Source organism: Ascaphus truei, chromosome 2 (genome assembly GCF_040206685.1).
Source record: "Ascaphus truei isolate aAscTru1 chromosome 2, aAscTru1.hap1, whole genome shotgun sequence".
In the NCBI taxonomy this organism is placed as follows: Eukaryota; Metazoa; Chordata; class Amphibia; order Anura; family Ascaphidae; genus Ascaphus; species Ascaphus truei.
Window position 1 is genome coordinate 49,149,591 of NC_134484.1, and position 20,590 is coordinate 49,170,180.

At 44.5% G+C, this 20,590-nt stretch overlaps 1 protein-coding gene across 1 annotated transcript in view; it reads left to right on the top strand.

Annotated features, from left to right (window-relative positions):
• Positions 1–20,590, top strand: part of EIF3H (eukaryotic translation initiation factor 3 subunit H) — a 130,389-nt gene that overhangs the window by 40,087 nt on the left and 69,712 nt on the right. The window contains exon 2 of the mRNA XM_075582403.1: positions 17,612–17,768. Within this exon, the coding sequence (XP_075438518.1) occupies positions 17,612–17,768 (157 nt within the window). The remainder of the gene's footprint in view (positions 1–17,611; positions 17,769–20,590) is intronic.

Genomic DNA, 20,590 nt, shown 5'->3' on the forward strand with positions numbered 1-20,590 from the left:
CACTTACTGGCCCTGATTCCTGCATTTGATCTACACTGGAAAGGAGGATATTATCTATCCCAGACTGCACATCTCAGCACTTTACTATTGCTGTGATGCCGCCTTTACTATTTATGTTTGCTATGGCCTCACTTCTTTTCAAATGATGCACTTCTTTCTACCGGTCTCGTGTCTCCAACTCTATTCATATATCTCCATCTCTCCTTTCTTCGACACTTCTCAGCTCACATGAACTACTTTCTTACCTGTGCCCTCTTACACTACACAGCTATACCCCCTGCACTAAAACACACCCGTACAAATCAGCACACATGCTCTTTTTAGACATGCTTCTCCTCCTTGCTTCTGGGGATATCTCTCCCAATCCTGGTCCCTGCCTTATTTCTACATGCTCGCGCCCTCATCTGTCAAATGCAACTTCTACTCTGGGTGCTGGTGCGCTCCCGTATCCGCAGAGTACACCCACGCTGTGCCCACTGGACAGGAAGCTGCATTCACTTCCCAGTGGGCTTTAAGCGGGGTGCTCTGCTCGGTATCCCCCCATGGTTTTTCTTTTAAACTCCACATCATCCTTTAGTGAACTTTATTTTCACTTACAGCTGCACTTACATACTGTTTTTTGTTATCTGTTTTGAACCTTTTCTTTCTGGTTGGTCCTAAATGACCAACTAGATGCTGTATTCACTAACTGTCTGGCTTCACCAGCCAATCAGTTATAAGGTTTCAAAATATATCTGGTGTCAACCCCTCCAACCTCATACCCACCACCTGCCACCCTCCCTCATCTCTCCCTTTCTCCTGTGCCCTTTGGAATGCTCGCTCCCTCTCTAACAAGTTCCTCTCTGTGCATGACTTCTTTCTCTCACTCTGCTCTTATTTGCTATAACTGAGACCTGACTCAGTCTGACTCTGTGCTGGAAGCTGCCCTTTCTTATGGTGGCCTTTCTTTTCTCCCACACTCTGTGCCCTGACAGGGGTGGAGGTGTGGGGCTCCTGCTCTCCTCTCTGCTGTTACCAAACCATTCCTATTCATCCGTCTCCTGCTTTTCCCTCCTTTGAGGCTCACACTGTCCAGATCTCCTCTCCCTGTCCATGTGGCGGTCATCTTTCGCCCACCTACCTCTACTCATCCCCCTTCTGCCTTTCTCTCTCACTTTGAATCCTGGCTCTTTCTTTCTCTACTCAAACTCTCCTGTTCTTCTCCTTGTGGACTTCAACTGCCACATTGATGACCCCTCTCTCTCCCTTGGGCGTCCCGCTTTCTCTAACCTCTTTCAACAGTGGACTGCAGCCAGCACCCACAAAGATGGCCAACTACCTAGACCTGGTTTTCACTAAAAACTTTTCTCTCTGATTTCTCCATTTCCCCCTTTCCTCTCTGACCATCACCTCATCACGTCATCTCATTTTCTCTCTCGCTTCTCCCCTTCATCTAAATCTACCCCTCGTTTCTGCAGAGACCTGCTCTCTATTAACCTACCAGCTTTTGATTCCACTTTACGCTCCTCCCTCTCCTCTGTTCTGCTACAGACCCTGACAACCTGGTCAGGAACTACAACTCTGCCTTCTCCTCTTACATGCCCCACTTTCTCTCTGCCGTCCTCGTCCTAACCCCAGACCCTGGCTAAATTCCCACACACGTATGCTGTGTTCCTCCACTCTCGCAAACTTCGTTCACTACAAATTTATGCACCTGGGACCGCTTCTCTTTTCTCTGTACACACTTTCTCTACGTGACCTAATCATATCTCTTGGGTTTAAATATCACCTCTATGCTGACGACACACACATTTACTTATCAACCCCTGACCTTAATCCTGCTGTAAAAACCAACGTTTCTGATTGTCTCTGCTATATCATCCTGGATGGCCCTCCGCCGACTTAAACTTAACATGGCAAAAACAGAGCTCCTCATACTTCCTCCCAAACCTGGCCCTACTATCTCCTTCCACATTACTGTTGGAAGTACTCTCAGTAGCCCAAGCACGCTGCCTAGGGGTCACACTCGACTCCTCTCACATTCAAAACGTATCTAAAAACGTATCTAAAAACCTGTTGCTTTTTCCGCCGCAATATTACAAAGATACGCCCTTTCCTCTGTTGCTCGACTGCTAAAACTCTGACTCAGGCCCTCATTTTCTCCCATCTCGATTACTGTAACCACCTGCTGTCCGGCCTTCCTGCCTCTCACCTGTCTCCCCTACAATCTATCCTAAATGCTGCTGCCAGAATCACTCTACTCTTTCCTAAATCTCTCAGCGTCTCCCCTGCTGAAATCACTCTCCTGGCTTCCTATCAAATCCTGCACCTCGCACTCAATTCTCCTCCTCACTTTTAAAGCTTTAAACTCTTCTGCCCCTCCCTACATCTCAGCCCTAATTTCTCGCTAATTTCTCGCTATGCACCATCCCGACTCTTGCGTTCTGCTCAAGGATGTCTTCTCTCTACCCCCTTTGTACCTAAAGCCCTCTCCTGCATTAAACCTTTCTCATTGACTGCCCCACACCTCTGGAATGCCCTTCCCCTCAATACCCGACTAGCGCCCTCTCTATCCACATTTTGACCCACCTTAAGACACACTTGCTTAAAGAAGCATATGAGTAGCACTGTGGATAATAGTAGACACATGATACACAAGCTTGGCCCCCTGCAGATGCACTTACCTGAATACCCTCCTACTGTCCCTGTACGTTCTTCCTACCTACCAATTAGACTGCAAGCTCCTCGGGGCAGGGACTCCTCTTCCTAAATGTTACTTTTATGTCTGAAACACTTATTCCCATGATCTGTTATTTGTATTTTGTTATTTATATGTTTGTCATGTGTATTACTATTGTGAAGCTCTATGTACATTAATGGCACTATATAAATAGACATACATACATGGGAAACCTTGTTTTTTTTAATTTTTTTATTTAGTTTTGTAGTATTAGATAAGTGATTATTTAAAAATAAAAAAATTATTTAACTCTTAATGCCATTGTAGCTGTCGCGTTACCCTGAAGGATGAATTGTAACTGAAAGGCAGCCATTAAGGCCTCGTCTATAGTGCAAGATACGTAACGCGCTACAAACGTGTATTACAAAGCGCATGGCCATAGTGAGCGCGAGCTTGCACGTGAGATACAAGGATACCAAAAGCAGAGGCGACAAACTTTTTTGCTATTGCAGCGAGAGCCTGGTCATGTGAGCGTCTAACAGCCAATGAATATTTAGTAAGCTTTTCTGCCTGGATACTGTTCAAATGACTTTTTGTCAGTGGAGTTGTAATTGTTGTGAGAATATGGACAAGTCAACTATTGAAAATTTGATTTCTGAGGTTTCCAAACGTGAACCTTTAATTCATACCATGACAGAAATATCAGTGATAATTTGTGGAGATAAACTTCTGATGTATTGTCCATTACTTGTATATAATTAAAAAAACATTTTTAAACAAGGCATATTTTTATGCATGACAGTGTGTGTGTGTGTATATATATATATATATATATATATATATATATATATATATATATATATATATATTGTATAATGTATGTTTGCAGAATACTTCTGTAAATTGCATGGTATTATGTATTTTATTATTTGCTAAATGCGTGTTCTCATGCATGACACGCCCACCGCACGTCATGACCGCGCCCACCCCCTCGCTCGCTTTCCAAAAACCTACAGACCTCCGGAGATGACAGGTCATGCGTACACTGGTGCTCTTGCTCGCTTTAACTATGGACAAAGTCTAGTTGGGCTGCGGCCATGGTAAATGCCGGAGACGGCGCCAGCATTCACTCAGCTTCTCCCCGACTCCTGCAGCAGGAGAGATCTGTGTCCTGCATGCAGAAGAGACGGGGAGGCGTGTCGGAGGGGCGTGGTCGTGACGTCACCGAGCTGGTTCGCCCTCATTGAGCGAACCGCTCACGTGACCCGGCTGCCACCACGAGTGACAACAGATTTTTCTGTTTCCTCCTACATCGCGAGCGCCGGCTCCTCTGCTCTCGTCCGCGTTGGCATGCTCTTTAGACAGCCACATAGAGGCACATCTATGTGATCGCACCGCGCACCGTCGCGATCACAATGCCCGCAGCCTCAGACACACAAGAATTTTACAGATTTATAACAGGAGAACCTAACGATTGCCAGATTAATCCTTGGCTATAGTAGGGTTGCGCGTCTGTAGGATTTTTATCACGTGTGCGACGGGGGGAGGGGAGGCGGAGCAGTCATTGGCTGAACCGTGCACGTGACCTGGCCGTTGCGTGACCAAATCAAACTATTTTGTCAGCTGAAAAATCTGCCGCGCTTCACTTGCACTATGGCCGGCCCCATAGATCCCCCTGCATTTTGTTCTCGCCGCGTGCGATCGCGTGGAGTATGGACGTGGCCTTGGGTAAGAATGTTGAATTGTACATTGTCATGCTTTACATATTAAAATAAAGAAATAAAGGTGGAATGTACACCCCATAAGATTTCACATGTATTGCTGCTTTAAAATCACATTATGTAAACCTTTCAGTCCCTGTGAGGAGCAATACTGTTGCTTCTTTGATAGCTATGAGCACGTAAGTGGTGTTCTGCAAATAGTGACTATTTTGTCATTTTACTTGATTGAATTTAGAATGCAGCAAAAACGTTTGTTCCCTTTTTAATAGTGGAAACATGTTTAGTAATGTAATCTTTTAGTAACGCAATCACATACGGAGAAGAAAGATCATTACGGATTCAGTGACAGCTGCTGGTGTGAAAGAACCATAACAATATAAAAATTTGGTTCCATACTGTGAAACAATTTCTCTCCCCCCCTCAATATTAACATTGTTAATGAAACAACCCCATGTGTTTCAGTGAGCATTAAGAGGGAGGGCTTTGTAGGTTTGGGGTGCACAGTTTTTACTTTGTTTTTAAAGTGTGTGCTCAGTGTTTTCCTAGAAGAGATTTATAAGAGGTTATGAAAGCACAGACCTCTGAAAGACTTCATCCCCTGTTAAGTTTCCCACTTACAAAAGAAGTGTAAAAAGTGATTGATGTCCTGGGAGCTTCCAGACTGTAAAAACTGTTTGCTGCTGTCCTTGAGTGTGTGAGATGGGTAATGGCAAAGCCTTTTATAAGAATTACAACCGCTAGCTTGACAGTCAGAAATAAAATAGCTGGTAGCCCTGCACTAGGCCTCTCTTCTTTTTTCACTTTGTGATTGAGGGATGGAATAAAAGGTCTCGTTCCCATTAACCCCTTCACTGCTACACTGACTCAGACATACGACTTGGCAAGCACGAAAAACAGCTGAACCGTGACAGAAATGTCTGTAATTTTCTGCTCTGCGGTACTCGGTCACCAAAGTTATTTAGGCTTTACGTTCGCGTACAGTGTTCGGCGTTTTCCAGTTTCCTCATCGCACCAACAGCCACCCTCTGAAACCCTTTCATTTCTGCCAGTTAATGACTTCATGCTTTGAAACTAGGCATGGGGTGGACAACTCCAGTCTTCAAAGGCAACCAACAGGTCAGGTGTTAAGGATATCCCTGCTTCAAAACAGGTGGCACAATCGGTGTCTCAGTCGCCTGACCTGTTGGTGTCCTTTGAGAATTGGTGTTGGCCACCCCTGAACTCGGCACTCTTATCACAAAGCTGCTGCGTTATTGGCTTCCCAAACCAGCTGCAGAGATGAGTAATGTCTTTGTAGACTTTGCGTTAATATTATTGTGATTCAGACGCAACTTTTTAGTTACTTCAGCGGCTTGTATTTGGGATTTATTTGTCAGAAAACTGCACATTTGTAGATAACTAGAAGTGTTTTTTGACCTTCTTAGAGTTGCGTAGTTAGACCTTGTGTTGGTAATAACCAACATTTATTTTTGTTATGTACTTTATTGACTATTAAAATTTTTAGTGACACCAGCAGAAAACCAATTAGATAACCTACAGTTAACATAGCTTGACATTGCAAGCCGGTATAACCATCCTCGCACTGCTTTGACCCAAAAGGTTGAAGCTGTCTGAGAGTAGGTGTACAGGCTGTTCACTTTAACCCCGGCTGTGCTGAAAAACTGTAATACAGCAGGCATAAGTTTATAGGGATCCATGTTAAAATGGGCATGTAGTAACAGGTGACGCACTGTGAGTCATTTGCATGTCATTATCCAGAATCCCTGGCTGCAGTGGAAGCATGGCATGCTAAGAGATAATGGAGAAAGACAGCGTTGCAGACCAGTCTGAGACATGAATGTACTCACAAGTGGTATTTTCATTTACTATAACCTAGAGTCAAACTATAGAGGTAAGAATGCAACAAGGGCATAAACAGCTGCTCCTCAACTGCATATCATGGTTATTTTAGTGAGACCACTATAAAACCGTTGCTTTAGAAATTGCTCCGTGGGAGCAATGCACACTGATCTGCCTGGTAGAGTTGGAAGAATGTTTATTATGACAGGGGACCTAAATATTCAGCTTTAAATGCTTGAGACTAATCTTTCTTTCTTTCATGTCTCTAGCAGCAAGATTGTGTCTTCCAATTTAGTAAATTGGGCGTGCTTGTAATAAGTACACTCTCAAACCCCGGGTCCCTTTGTATATGGCCCGGCAATTGGAGGTCTCAAAGCAGCTACCAGAGATAATTTAAAGATCCAGCATACCTGGCAGACACTTAGAGGAACAGGTTCTGTGTCTTTCTGTTTTTAAATTTGTATTATTTTTATAAGGTGGGAAGCAAGGGTCCCCTGAGCTAAATGGCATGATTTTCAGCTTTGGGGCCCCCACCGGTTCCTGAGATGCTTATCTGTGAAGTGACCGGGTTTAAATCTCTCAGGAAACAAAATGGCTGCCAAATGACGGGCCAATAGGAAGCTGCAACATCATCTGTGTGCTTTTCTATTTGATGGCCATGTAAATCTCCTTTAAAAACCATGAAGGAGTTCTGGTAACTTAAGCAGCAAGTGTCTCGGGGTGTCCCTGGAGCTGGAAGAAGTGCAGTTCCGCTCTGGAGGATGTCCCGGTTCCAATCATGTAATAAAATAGAGGTTATTTGGGGTTGTTTTCTCTAACTGGCCTATTGGTATTAGGCACAGCTTGGTACAGGGAACCATATGGCTGAGTCCCCGGTGGTCACGGTGGCTCGCGCTATGGTGTGGGCGCCCCACACCACAGCCCTCTATGGGGCAAGCCCCAGTGGCTGTGTGTGAGCAAAGCAATGTGACTCGTATGCTGGTAAGGAAGACAAGAAATTTGTCTTCCCGTGCCGCACCGCGGTCACGTGACCGCACGTAGCCAATGGCAGGGCAGACATGCCCCGTCATGGCCACACCCCTAGATTTCCCCTACAGACCGGCGATTGCAGCTGTAGTCTCTGCATGCGCCGTAGGGAGGACTGGGGCCATAGCCTAAAATTGCTTCAAGAACTTCTGTGAACTCAGAGGTGGATTCACACAGATCTGAAAATAGGCATCGGAGCTCAAGAGGTGTTAACTGCCATTGACTTGAATAGCAGTTACCACTATTCCAGCTTTGATGCCTGTTATCGGCCCTTTGAGTACTGCTGGCAAAAATATTTAATGGCAGGGCCACACACTACTTATTTATATTTTCTAAGATACAACTCTCCATAATGTGGCAATCAGGTGGCCTTTCTAGCGAAGCCCCTCTGTGCACAGTTTTTGCCTCTTGTCTTGAACCTATGCTTCCCCTTTTAAAACCAATACTGAATTATTATTTTTTATTACTTAAATATACATTTGAAAGAATCATTTGTTAACCGCATTTATATTGGAACTACAGCAAGACAGGTCTAGAATGATTAAATATTGCTATATCCTTCCTGCCTGCTACAATTGAACAAGCTTTACAGATCCGTCTATTTTGCTTGTATAACATTTATAAAATAATTGAACATGTATTCTTTTTTTTTATTGTCTAAGTTGTACACGGCACTGGTTCGAGGGTTGTACACAGCATTAGGTTTTGCGCTCAAAAGGATTTAACCGTGATCAAGCTCCTCCTAAAAACAATTATAGTAACCAAAAAAAACCCACCATTTTGAATCCTTTCAGTGGAGTAAACCTGCAGATCTGGTTGGTAGGTGGCCTATTGCAAAGAACTTATCTTCTGTTTAGGCAAACCCATGCATCTCTTAGATTATACACACAGAAGTATAAATTGTGTTTGTGCCTTTCAGTCCCTCCAGTTCTGTGTTCATGTTGAATAATTCCAGAGCTCCACCTGCACTGAAGTGCTTTTTATCCATTCCCAGAAACTGCTTTTACTTGATCCACTTGCTTTTTAGACTACAGATGTAGCAAGACTTATGGTCGCTGAAGCCACTGCGAAAAAGCCAAAAGCCACCGCTCCGGGGGGATGAGATGGGGGTGGGGGGGTCTCATGTTTCCGGATCAGGGTAATCCTCTGGCACCGGGGACAGACACGGTTACGCTGCTTACTCCGGGGGGGTGGAAACAAGTCCTGCTACGTCTGTATCTTGGAATCATTAAGTGCTTAATAAATTAGATGGCATAGTTCTTGGGTGGCACAATGAAAATAAAAACAAACGCGCCATAACCCCATTGCAAAGAAACGGTAGTCTTTTAGTGCAGTGCACACCTTCCAGCACTGAATGGGGTTAATTGAATTGCTTCTGTGTCTTGGTGTCTTTTTCTAGTCATTAAACAAACAACTCCTCCCACCACAAAAACCCTTCAGGATCCAATTTTTTCCTCTGTAATTAAGCTTAATTAGACAATTAAGGCAGACTTTTGATTTGTGCACGTATGAAGGTAAATTGAAATTCCCGAGGACAGCATGTACACCACAATGTGCGAGTTTTTATCTCTTGGGAAGAAGGGAATGTTCTTGTCTCTAGAACCGGGGGCTAGAAATGGCGTCTTGTTGAGCTTACGCCATACCCGCCGCGATAACAGCTGCTCTCAGATTTGGGGTTTCAGTGTTTCATTGGCCCAAATGGTGTTTGTGTGCTTGGCTTAATTAACCCTCTTATTTCACCATGTATTGCATAAAAATCTGGCAGCGGGGGGTCTGTGTCGTTGACTGCACAATTTCAGCAGTCAACTTCCACTTCGTTCTTTGCTTCTGTTATTTACCAGGTAGGATTTCAAATCGATAATCTTCTACAATGTTTGGAGCATAAGCAAGTAGAGGGACCATTTTTCTGACTCGGGACACTTGGCCCATTTGTTACACACTATATTTGGTCTTTAATAATTTATATTTCTTGTAATCAATATTGTCAATCTTTCATATCTTTCGGCCAAAAGTTTGGGTTGCATTTTGTTCTCCCCCCACACATTTTTGTTTATAGTGCCCAGTAAAACTTTCATATTTAAGCCTAGGCCAGGGGTGGGCAAGTCCAGTCGTCAAGGGCCACCAGCATGTCAGGTTTGTAGGACATCACTGCTTCAGTCAAAGACTGAGCCACCTGTGCTGAAGCAGGGCTATCCTTCAAACCTGATATGTTTTTGGCCCTTGAGTGGAGTTGCCCACCCATGTTCTAGGCTATCCTCATCCCCCTGCTCCTGACTGTGGGTAGGACGTGGATATTTATCAGTAGTAGAGGCGGTGTCTGATGTTCCAAAACAGAGGCCATGTTCTGTGCAGGTGCAGTCACACATCTGAAGGGCGTTTACTTGCTCTGTGTTTAGTGGATTGGTGGTAGATGTTTGTTGCCAGAATGCTTAAATATAACAAGGTAAAAAAGTGTGTGTGTGTGTGTGTGTGTGTGTGTGTGTGTGTTATGCATCTTAACCTAGGCGTGCTCATTTGCATGTCATTTCCCAGAATCCCTTGCTGCAGTGGAAGTGCTGGGTGATGATGGGAAAGGCAGGGTTGCAGACCTGTCTAAGACATGCAAATGAGCATACAGTAATATTTCCATTTGATATATACAAACATTATACAAATCAGTCCTCATCATTGACTACATCATTCTATATATCTGATCTATATATTCCAAATGTACAGTTACATCTTCGCTTGGTAGCAGAGTACGTATTCCGTTCTGTGATATAGTTGTAGTTTTTGGCTGTAGACTTATGGATCTAACCTTGACAAATTGTGGAACGTAAGGCTCAGAATGTTACGAGTGTGTTCATTGTTTTGAAACTTCAACACCTGTTGCTAAAGTGGAGCAGAACCTTTGACTAATAAGGACCAAGTATAATAACTATAATAGAGATGTATTTACCAAAAAGCCGGAGTTGTACACTGTTTTTGGAGGTCATTAGCGTATCCAGATGCGGATTATCCTAATGCTATGAATCACAACACCCAAGCAAAATGAAAAGGACAGAATCCAAAGATAAGAGGCAGGTACGCTAGTAAAGAATATAGTTTCTTTAACGTAAAAAGCATATGAAATGAAAGGACACCTCGGCAGGATGACAATAGGAGAAGCTATTTCTGTAGTTAATGGGCTTTTATCACATTTAACGCTGCGGAAATCAAGCTGCTTCAGTGTAGGGAAATGTATAAAGCTGAGACCCCAAAGACAGATATATGGAGCAGAGGTCACACTGATTGGAAGAACTCCTGTGAAACGAAGCCAGACAATACCTGCAAGCAACAAAGCAGGCGACATCTCCTTGACTGCGAAATTGGGGTAGTTTTGTGACACACAATAGGAAATCACATACATTGCTGTGAATAAAATGAGCTGAAAGCTTTTTACCTGCACAGTTTAGAAATTGGCTGTTACCATGTGCTTGTTTTTTGTTGTTGCCATGGAAACCCATTCAACAGCAGCCTGAGCTTTTTGCCTGGAAATATGAAATCCATAAGAGGCTGCTGCTTGGATGAAGGGGCTGGATCCCGAAGATGTGGGTTTAATGGTTCTGCTGACATTTCCAATGCATGGGAAATTAAAGTTGGTGCAGCTTAGTCAAAATCGCAAGTTTCAGCAACAAGGCGGCTAAAATTGACATCCAAATCCTGTTCAGTGAAGTTAGATTCAGACTAGGGGGTTATAGTGTGTGTGTGTGTGTGTGTGTGTGTGTGTGTGTGTGTGTGTGTGTGTGTGTGTGTGTGTGTGTGTGTGTGTGTGTGTGTGTGTGTGTGTGTGTGTGTGTGTGTGTGTGTGTGTGTGTGTGTGTGTGTGCGCGCTAGCTGGTTCTGACTGGTTCTGACTGGTTCTGACTGGTAACACTTGTAATGGAGGAAGGTGGCACCTCCCCCCCAGAGCTCACTCCTCCTCACCTTTTTAACTTGGGAAGTCTTTCACTCTGCTGCAAGAACAGGACTTACTATGGTTCTTTCCCCTCATACAGAGGTAAAAGGAAGGGTTCACAGTTTTAGTGTTAGGACCTGCATTTTTGGTTATACCTTGACGTTTCGTATGCAGGCTTACGATGCTTTGGCCAAAGGGTTAAACTAAATAACCAAGTTATTATTATTATTGAAGTATTTAAACTTTATACTATTTACCATATATGTTTTGTCAATTGGACGGAGCATTGGCCACCCCTGTCTTTTGAGAGATATATATATATTTATATATATGTATAATTTTTTTTTCAAGGATTAATATCCTATGTTTCGCCTGTAAGTCGTGAGGTACCTATTGTAGTCACATGCAATAAATATACATATAGTGTGTGTGTATATGTATATTTATTGCATGTGACTACAATAATAGGTACCTCACGACTTACAGGCGAAACATAGGATATTAATCCTTGAAATCCTTGTTGCTATTAAACCAGCAGTTGGATTGGACCAAAATAGGTTTTCTTTGTGAAATGAAGGTCCTGTCCTATTGCTTATTAGAATTAGAACTTGAAATCATTGCATGGTACATTAAAGGTTCTCCCTGTGTGCAAGTATTCTTTATCCTTTATTTCCTTTATCGAGGTCAGCTCTAATCACTGTAGATTTACCGCAATGTGTTTCCTTAGATATGGGAGACGGACATTCTGGACCTAAAGTTTCAGAAATGCATGAAGTTGTAGGAATTGAGCATTAAATCTATCCATCACTTCATTGGATCATATGTTCATTTCCATAAAGTGTCACTGCTACTAGAATGGGCTGGTAAAATGCACTTCTAACTAAACAGACAAAGGGATTTTTCATCCTGAACAGATAAAACGGTTATGCTGCAGATGGGTGTTTGCATGTGAAAGCTCATCTGCTGGAGCTGTCACAAAGTCGCTCAGTGACTTGTCACCTCCCTCTGTGCTTTCAGGTCATACACTGAATTAATAAGCAGTATGTCCTGTAGCATGAACGGATGGAAGTGCTGCTCCGACTGCAAGCTCGGCACACCGCTCCAGCAGAGGAGATTTACATGTGCTTGCCCCCGAGTTACAGTACATATCTATAGCCTCCAGTGAAGGCCATAGTGACAGAGGAAGGAGGCAGGGATGAGGATTAAAAGGGAGGTGGGACGACATGTGAGATGAGTAGTTTCTGGTGCTGAAGGGCGAAACAGAGTGGTGAAAAGATGATTAGTATGAATAGAGCAAGGGGAAAACAAATGGAATAAGGAGAAAAGGATGAAGCAAGGAAAGAAGGGGTGTAGTCAGATATTTAAGTAGGCTAGAGAGGAGTACAATGAGGGACACACCACAACCATTAGCAAGCAACATAATCGCCAGGTCAGGTGACAAGAAAATGAGGCAGCACGTAGGTGCAGGTATATTTTTTTAATTTTAAATATTTTTGTGTATTAGAGAATAATTTGCCTTAACATTCTCTAGCTTATTAGTGAAATGTGAATTGATGTATTTTTTAGTCCCAATGTATACCAAAGCGTAACCCTAAAAAATGAGCCCATGATGCAGAAGTTGTCGCAACACAAGTTCTTCTGTGGTGCAAACTCAAAGCAGCATTGCTTTCACTGCCGCACGACTTTCAATATTCCAGGACTCTTAAAAGCGATCAAAATCTTAAAAAAAAAAGAAGGCTATAAGCTATAATTTATACCGAATTCCCTTTCACCCAAGTTGTTGAATGGAAATCCATTATGGTAGCTGTTTTACAGGCCTGAAAATCAAGTGCTTTTTTAGCCATGAAGCATTTATTTTTTTGCGTGACTGGCTTGAACAGATTAGACCTGTGTGCATTAAGGCCCACTTGTTGTGCTTGACTTGACACGATCCTTATCATTTAGACACTCGTATGCTGCCAGAGGCGGCTGGTTCGCACCTCATACATTCGTCCCTGGTTGTACATCTTGTTTGCTGTAATTACAATTGGGGACTGATGTGTTTCTTGGCCCTTATTAATGAGTTTAGGAATACACAGCAAAATGTGATCTTCAGAAGCAAAAATCTTTAAACTAGAAAGATTAAAGAAAATCTTTAAACTATCAAAGCAGACTTTGCACTGAAATCTTACTGACAAAGACATCTCAAATGGAACCCCTCCCCTCCCCCCCCAAATAAATTGCATGATTGTATACTGCACATTACTTTGGTCCATTTCGTGTGCTGCTCCAATTGCTGGGGTAGCCCATCTTATCAACTCACATTTTTAGAAACTGAAAATAAGTATCTGATTGTAATGTAATTTTACACTTGCAAGTCGTGTTATCATAATGGACTTTAAACGTAATAGTAAAATTCTGTTTTATTTTTAATGTAATTCAAAACCTATTCGCAATAACTTCCTAAAACATTGCAGCATTTGAGTTGATACACTAAAAGCAACTCTGATTTAGGGGCTCAATGTTTACAGCAGCAATCTGTTAAAAAATGTAAACATTAGTTTTTAGAAAGAGGGGGGGGGGATTGGGTTTGGGACCAGGGGTTGAACTACTCTATAGCTCCGAGGACAATACTGCTTTAGAGATGCTTAGTTTTAACAGGCTACACTTATGGATTTATTTTTAAAGATGTTGCCGACAGTCATTCAATAGGAAGCTGCAACATCATCCTTTACGGCTTCCTCTATTGGCCTGCACCTAAGTGGCCATTTTGTATCCTTAAAGTGGGAGAACACCTGCATCTAAAGCTGTTAGTTTCTAAAGAACCGTGTGGTATCTGGTCCTGAGACTAGAGTGGTTCAGATCTGGAGGATCCCCCCATAATTCCAATCCTGTTGAAATATATATTTTACAGGAAGGGGGGGGAGGCGGGAGAAAGCCAGGACTCCATGTACCATTTATCAAGTGACCAGAATGAGTCTCGGGATCCTTACTAGAATCCTGAGGCAACAGATAATCAAGTCAGAGCAGATGAGAGGGAATCAAGAGAAAGATACATTTTAGTAGATTATTATAAACTAATACCAGAGAGCATACAAGAAAGAAGAGCTACTTATCAGTATTGCGATTTGATACCTTTTGAGGGATTCACCAAGCTCCGACAAGGATTTTCTGAGCTTTATTCCACATTAGTTGCCATTGACTTAATTGGCAGTGATCATGGAATAACTAATATACATATTGTTGGAGCCTAGTGAATCAAACCTTTAGGGTAGTGGTTTTCAGCTCTTTTTTTGGTTAAGGAACCCTATAATTATTTTGCAGAACCCTAACCATCTCTAATAGTGTTTGAAATCAGATGCATTGTAAATTCTTCTGTTTTTTGGTACAATTTTCAAATGACCTGAAAACTTCCGGGAACCCTTTAGTAATTCCCAGGGAAACCCTGTTGAAAACCGCCAGTCGTGTGATCGGCCAACAACTGCCATTCAAGTTAGTGCAGTTTATATTTTAGAAAGCCCTTGGTTGTCTAGTGCAGGGATGGAAGGCACAAGACTTTCTAGGGGGGCCGGCGTTTAGAGGCCCCGTGCTTCCCCGAAGGTATTCAAACTAAATGCCGGGGATCGCGTGTGGCCTCTGTGTAACTTCACTTACTTTGCCTTCCAGCGACGCGTCATGGCAACCCAGCGTCAAATGCCGTCACGTGACATCGAGTTGCCATGATAATGTGGCTTCACATGACCCCGCAGTGTCATTTAACGTCTGAGCCGAGAATGGGGGGAGAGCAGGCAGGGTGGCGCAGGAAGAAAACTTTGCACACCACTGATCTAGTGCAATGGTTTCCAACTTTTTTTGGTGAAAGGCCCCTATGTGAAATTCTGAGCAACCCCAACCCTCTCTAATAGCGCGTCGGAGATCAGATGCATTGTAAGGGAACCCCAACTCTCTCTAATAGCGTGTCTGAAATCAGATGCATTGTAAGGAACCCCAACCCTCTCTAATAGCGCGTCAGAGATCAGATGCATTGTAAGGGAACCCCAACTCTCTCTAATAGCGTGTCTGAGATCAGATGCATTGTAAGGAACCCCAACTCTCTCTAATAGCGTGTCGGAGATCAGATGCATTGTAAGGAACCCCAACTCTCTCTAATAGCGTGTCTGAGATCAGATGCATTGTAAGGAACCCCAACCCTCTCTAATGGCGCGTCTTAGATCAGATGCATTGTAAATTCTTCAGTATTTGGTACAATTTTTAAACCTGAAAATTGCAGGGAACCCTTTAAGGCAGGCCTGCCCAACTCGTAAAGTGAGAAGGGCCGGACTGCTCCAAGGAAAAAAAATTGGGCCGCACGGGTTAAATCATCATCATCATCATCATCTCTCCTCCAGCACCTCTCCATCATCATCATCCTCATCTATCTCTCATAACCCCATCTCTCCCCCTCACCCACACAATACCACCCTCCACATCAAAAACACAATACCCCCTCCACATCCCCCCAGCCCATTCCATGTCAGCAGCCCCCCCCCAAGTCAGCATCCCCCCATGTCTCTCTTCCCTCAATATAACACTCTCTCCCCCTCCCCTCAATATGACACTCTCTCCCCCTCCACTCAATATGACACTCTCTCCCCCTCCCCTCAATATGACACTCTCTCCCCCTCCCCTCAATATGACACTCTCCCCCTCCCCTCAATATGACACTCTCTCCCCCTCCCCAAAATATGACACACTCTCCCCCTCCCCTAAATCACACCCTTTCCCCCTCCTCTCAATATGACTCTCTCCCCCTCCCCTCAATATGACACTGTCCCCCTCCCCTCAATATGACACTTTCTCCCCCTCCCCAAAATATGACACCCTCTCCCCCTCCCCTAAATCACACCCTTTCCCCCTCCTCTCAATATGACTCTCTCCCCCTCCCCTCAATATGACACTCTCCCCCTCCCCTCAATATGACACACTCTCCCCCTCCCCTCAATATGACTCTCTCTCCCTCCCCTCAATATGACACTCTCTCTCTCCCTCCCCTCAATATGACACTCTCTCCCTCCCCTCAATATGACACACTCCCCCTCCCCCCTCAATATGACACTCTCTCCCCCTCCCCTCAATATGACACACTCTCCCCCTCCCCTCAATATGACACACTCTCCCCCTCCCCTCAATATGACACTCTCTCCCTCCCTTCAATATGACACTCTCTCCCCCTCCTCTCAATATAACACTCTCCCCCTCCCCTCAATATAACACTCTCTCCCCCTCCCCTCAATATGACAGTCTCTCTCTCCTCAATATGACACTCTCTCTCTCCCTCTCTTCAATATGACACTCTCCCCCTCCCCTAAATGACACTCTCTCCCCCTCCTCTCAATGACACTCTTTCCCCCTCTCCTCAATATGACACTCTCTCCCCCCCTGCAACTCACATCATACACCCCCTGCACCTCACATCACTTCCCCCCTGCACCTCACATGTCAGCAACCCCCCCCTCACATGCCAGCAGCCCCCCCCTCACATGCCAGCAGCCCACCCACCCCTCACATGCCAGCAGCCCACCCACCCCTCACATGCCAGCAGCCCCCCCTCACATGTCAGCAGCCCACCCCCCCACATGTCAGCAGCCCACCCCCCTCACATGTCAGCAGCCCACCCCCCTCACATGTCAGCAGCCCACCCCCCTCACATGTCAGCAGCCCACCCCCCCTCACATGTCAGCAGCCCACCCCCCCTCACATGTCAGCAGCCCACCCCCCCTCACATGTCAGCAGCTCACCCCCCTCACATGTCAGCAGCCCACCCCCCTCACATGTCAGCACCCCCCCCTCACATGTCAGCAGCCCCCCCCCTCACATGTCAGCAGCCCACCCCCCACCTCTGCACCAGCCCGTTTTTCACACCCACCCCCCACCAGCCCGTTTTACACACACACACACACACACACACCTCTCTTTTAGATCAGCACATCCTCTCCCCGGAACTAAGCCCCGCCCCCAGCATGCTCTGACCTCCCCGGCATCCTGCATCCTCCTCATGCTGCTTCTGCCCCCGCGCACTGCAAAACCCGGGGGCGGGGAGGGGGGGGCAGTGGAGGAGGGGAGGGGGGCAGTGGAGGAGGGGAGGGGAGGGGGGCGGTGGAGGGGAGGAGGATGAATCGCCGCCGATTTTTGAAACTTTGAAAAAAAAAAAAAAAAAAATTTTTTAATTTAATTAATTAACTGGCGCCCGGCCGGAGTCACCGCGGGCCACACAGAGAGGCCAGGGGGGCCGCATGCGGCCCGCGGGCCGTATGTTGTGCAGCCCTGCTTTAAGGGATGCCCGGGGAGCCCCCGTTGAAAAACACTGGTATAGTGTGTATATGTATGTAAAAACAAAAGAAATGTTGCTTTGCAATTTCTTGTACAGTCCTCTGCGATGTGTTTGATATTTCCCATGAGAGGCAGATACATTTCACTTGTTTCTTCCTGCAGGTAGTGTTGAAGATCATTAAACATTATCAGGAGGAAGGCCATGGGAGTGAAGTCGTGCAGGGTGTCCTGCTAGGGCTCGTGGTTGATGACCGTCTTGAAATCACAAACTGCTTTCCATTTCCACAACACACAGAAGATGATGCAGATTTTGATGAAGGTAATGAATGTTCTTCATACATGTACAATGTGTCATGGCCCCGCTTTCTGCAGGGAAAACAGTGTCTGGGTTTTTTTTTTGTTTTTTTTTGTTTTTATTTTCGTTTTTTTTCCCCCCCAGCACAAAATTCCTAATGGAGTAAGGCAGAGGGGTTCTCAACTTCAGTCCTCGTTAACCCCCCATCACCCCAAACTAGGCTGCCTGTTCTCGTGTTAATCGTTTAGTAGTACCTAGTTAGCACCTCACTCCTAGTATTTAAGCTGTAGCAGGGTTTTGTGTGTGTTTCTACTCATTATCCCCACACCCAACAGGTCAGGTTTTTAGGATATCCCTGCTTCAACACAGGTGGCTCAGTCTTTGACTGGGCTGAAGCAGGGATATCCTGGAAACCTGGCCTGTTGGAGGGTCTGAAGTTGAGAACCCCTGGAGTAGGGAAATGATTTGGTTTAACACTTTGAGTACACTCGTAGAGTAAAAGTCGTCTGCAATGCATTGTATCCCTTTCTAGCTCTGAGATGCGAGGAAACTTGTATAGGGTACAATGCAAATCATTAGGTATTTTGAGACATTTCAGGCCGGCGGCCACACTGTCTTGAAGCTGTTGCTGTACCAGTTCATGATTTCCTCATGAACTGTAAAGTCACTCGCTGCAACAGCAAGAAACACAAAGGGGGCTTATCTATCAAGGTATTTCTGGAGCAAAATGAACCCAAATGTAGTTTTCATCTAGCACCTCTGTGTCAATGTATCAAGCACTCTCTACCTCATGCGAGTCTGCTTGTGATTTGGGCAGTGTTGTCAGAAGGAGGATTTTGGGGAGGAGTTTAGACTCCCGGATTGAGATGTAAAACTGTGCGTCTTTCTCCCTTCAATCTGCATCACAATATCCAATCTTAAAATGGCGTAACGTTCTGGGTCATTTGTTGGAAGCTGCATGAGTGTTTGGAGCACATTTGTGACAAATCCAACAATGTCACCACACTTCCTTTACGCAAACTGCCTAGACACAGATCCCTCGTAGTGCTGAAGAGCAGTGTCTGCCCAGGCAACCATGGGTTAACAATGCAGCCAGGGAGACGATGATGAAAATTAGATTTGTAAGAAAAAATGCTGCTCAGGATTTAACGAGACTAAATCAATTTACCTCGAGCAAACTGCAGTGTACATGCTGTGCTGTGTAATGTGACAGAATGATAAACAACCCCATCTCCTGCAAACATTCTTTGTTTTTTGATGAATGGATTAAAAATTTGATGTGCTTTACAATATCTGCCGCCCTGTTTTTATCTTTTCTCTAATCTAGAGGGCTTTAGGCTCTTAAAAACACACCAAAGAATGTTAACTTGAACGGAGCAATTTTTGGTGTGTTAAATGTTGCTGTTTTTATTCTTCAGCCATGAACTGTCCCCTACACCAGGGGTGTGCGCAAACTGGGGGGCGCAGCAGTTAGAGTCCCGCGCTCTTCCCCCAAGGCCTTTAAATTAAATGGCGGGGGACTCGGTTGGCTTTTGCCAGCGCGTCCCCAAGGGGTGACGTCGCATGACCCCGGGGCGTCATTTGACGCTTGAAACTAGGTAAGGGGGGAAGCGAGCAGTGGGGGAGATAAGGCAGGGGGCACAGGGCAAAAAGTTTGCACATCCCTGCCCTACACTACACATAATTTGAAGTCTCTATTCTGGGATGGGAAAATGGCTGGCATGCTTTGCGTCCTAAACCAGACGGGCGCTGGCATTCCTATATAAATAGTTGACAGACAGAAGGCCGGGTTTATTCGCACCAAGCACTATTGACTGCAACATTCTACACGAAATGCGTAATATGAATCGAGAATTGATTATATGCATTAGATCAGCAGCCGTCTGCATCCTTGGTAATATGAACCAATGCCCTTTTTATTGTCCCCACTCAAAGATGCTTTAAACATTACAAATACATGCAGAGCAGATTATTGTATCTTTCAATACTTTGCTAAGAGGTTCTGATGAATGAAAATCGAGCCTAGCAGGGTAGATCAATGATTTCCTGCTTGACTAATCCAATTAATTTTACAGTAGTTTTTTCTAACAAAAAATATTTATTTTTTACTCTGCCTTAAGATGGTGTCTGGGAATGGAGTAGAGAAGATTGTAAGGGCTATAAAGGGAGCGATGATGGAAGTGTCAACGTTTGTTTATAGACCGCCATCATTGCAAAGAGAACCTGTTAAAATATCCATATCTTGTGTAAAGGGGGAGATAGAGCGTCGAGAGGCGGCAAAAGTGGGCTGAATTCTAGCACTAGACTTGCCATAGAAAAACATTCCGCGGCTACAAGCAGAATTATTTATCTCTACGGCCTAGTGTGGTTTTGCCGTCTTAGTTTTGCAGCTGTAAGATTAACAGCGAGTGCTTATATGCACCCACAATTATTGTCTGTAGTTTAATCATAGGTATAAAGCACTATATAGGATGCTGTAGCAATGGGGTATATTGTGTGACGTGGCGGTGAGATAAAGCATGTTATCGGGACCCATTAAATAAAATACACTGAGGGTTTTTTATTTGCTGCAAAATGTCTGATTGTCCCCTTTTTAAAGCATTGCTAATCACTTTATTTAAGAAATCGCCCTTTCTACAATATTTTTTGCAATTTCTCTCCACTATTTGTGCTCAGTTTTTCAGATGGTGATTTCAGAAGTTTGTCCTTAAAATTCCCTAACATAAGACAAAGTTGAGATATATTTGTTTAAAATAGCCTTTGTAGAACCTTCCATCGGAGGGCACTGTTGCCAAGCTTTTGGGAACCGTTTTCCTAACTAGATGAAGCTGGTGTGGGGGAGCAGT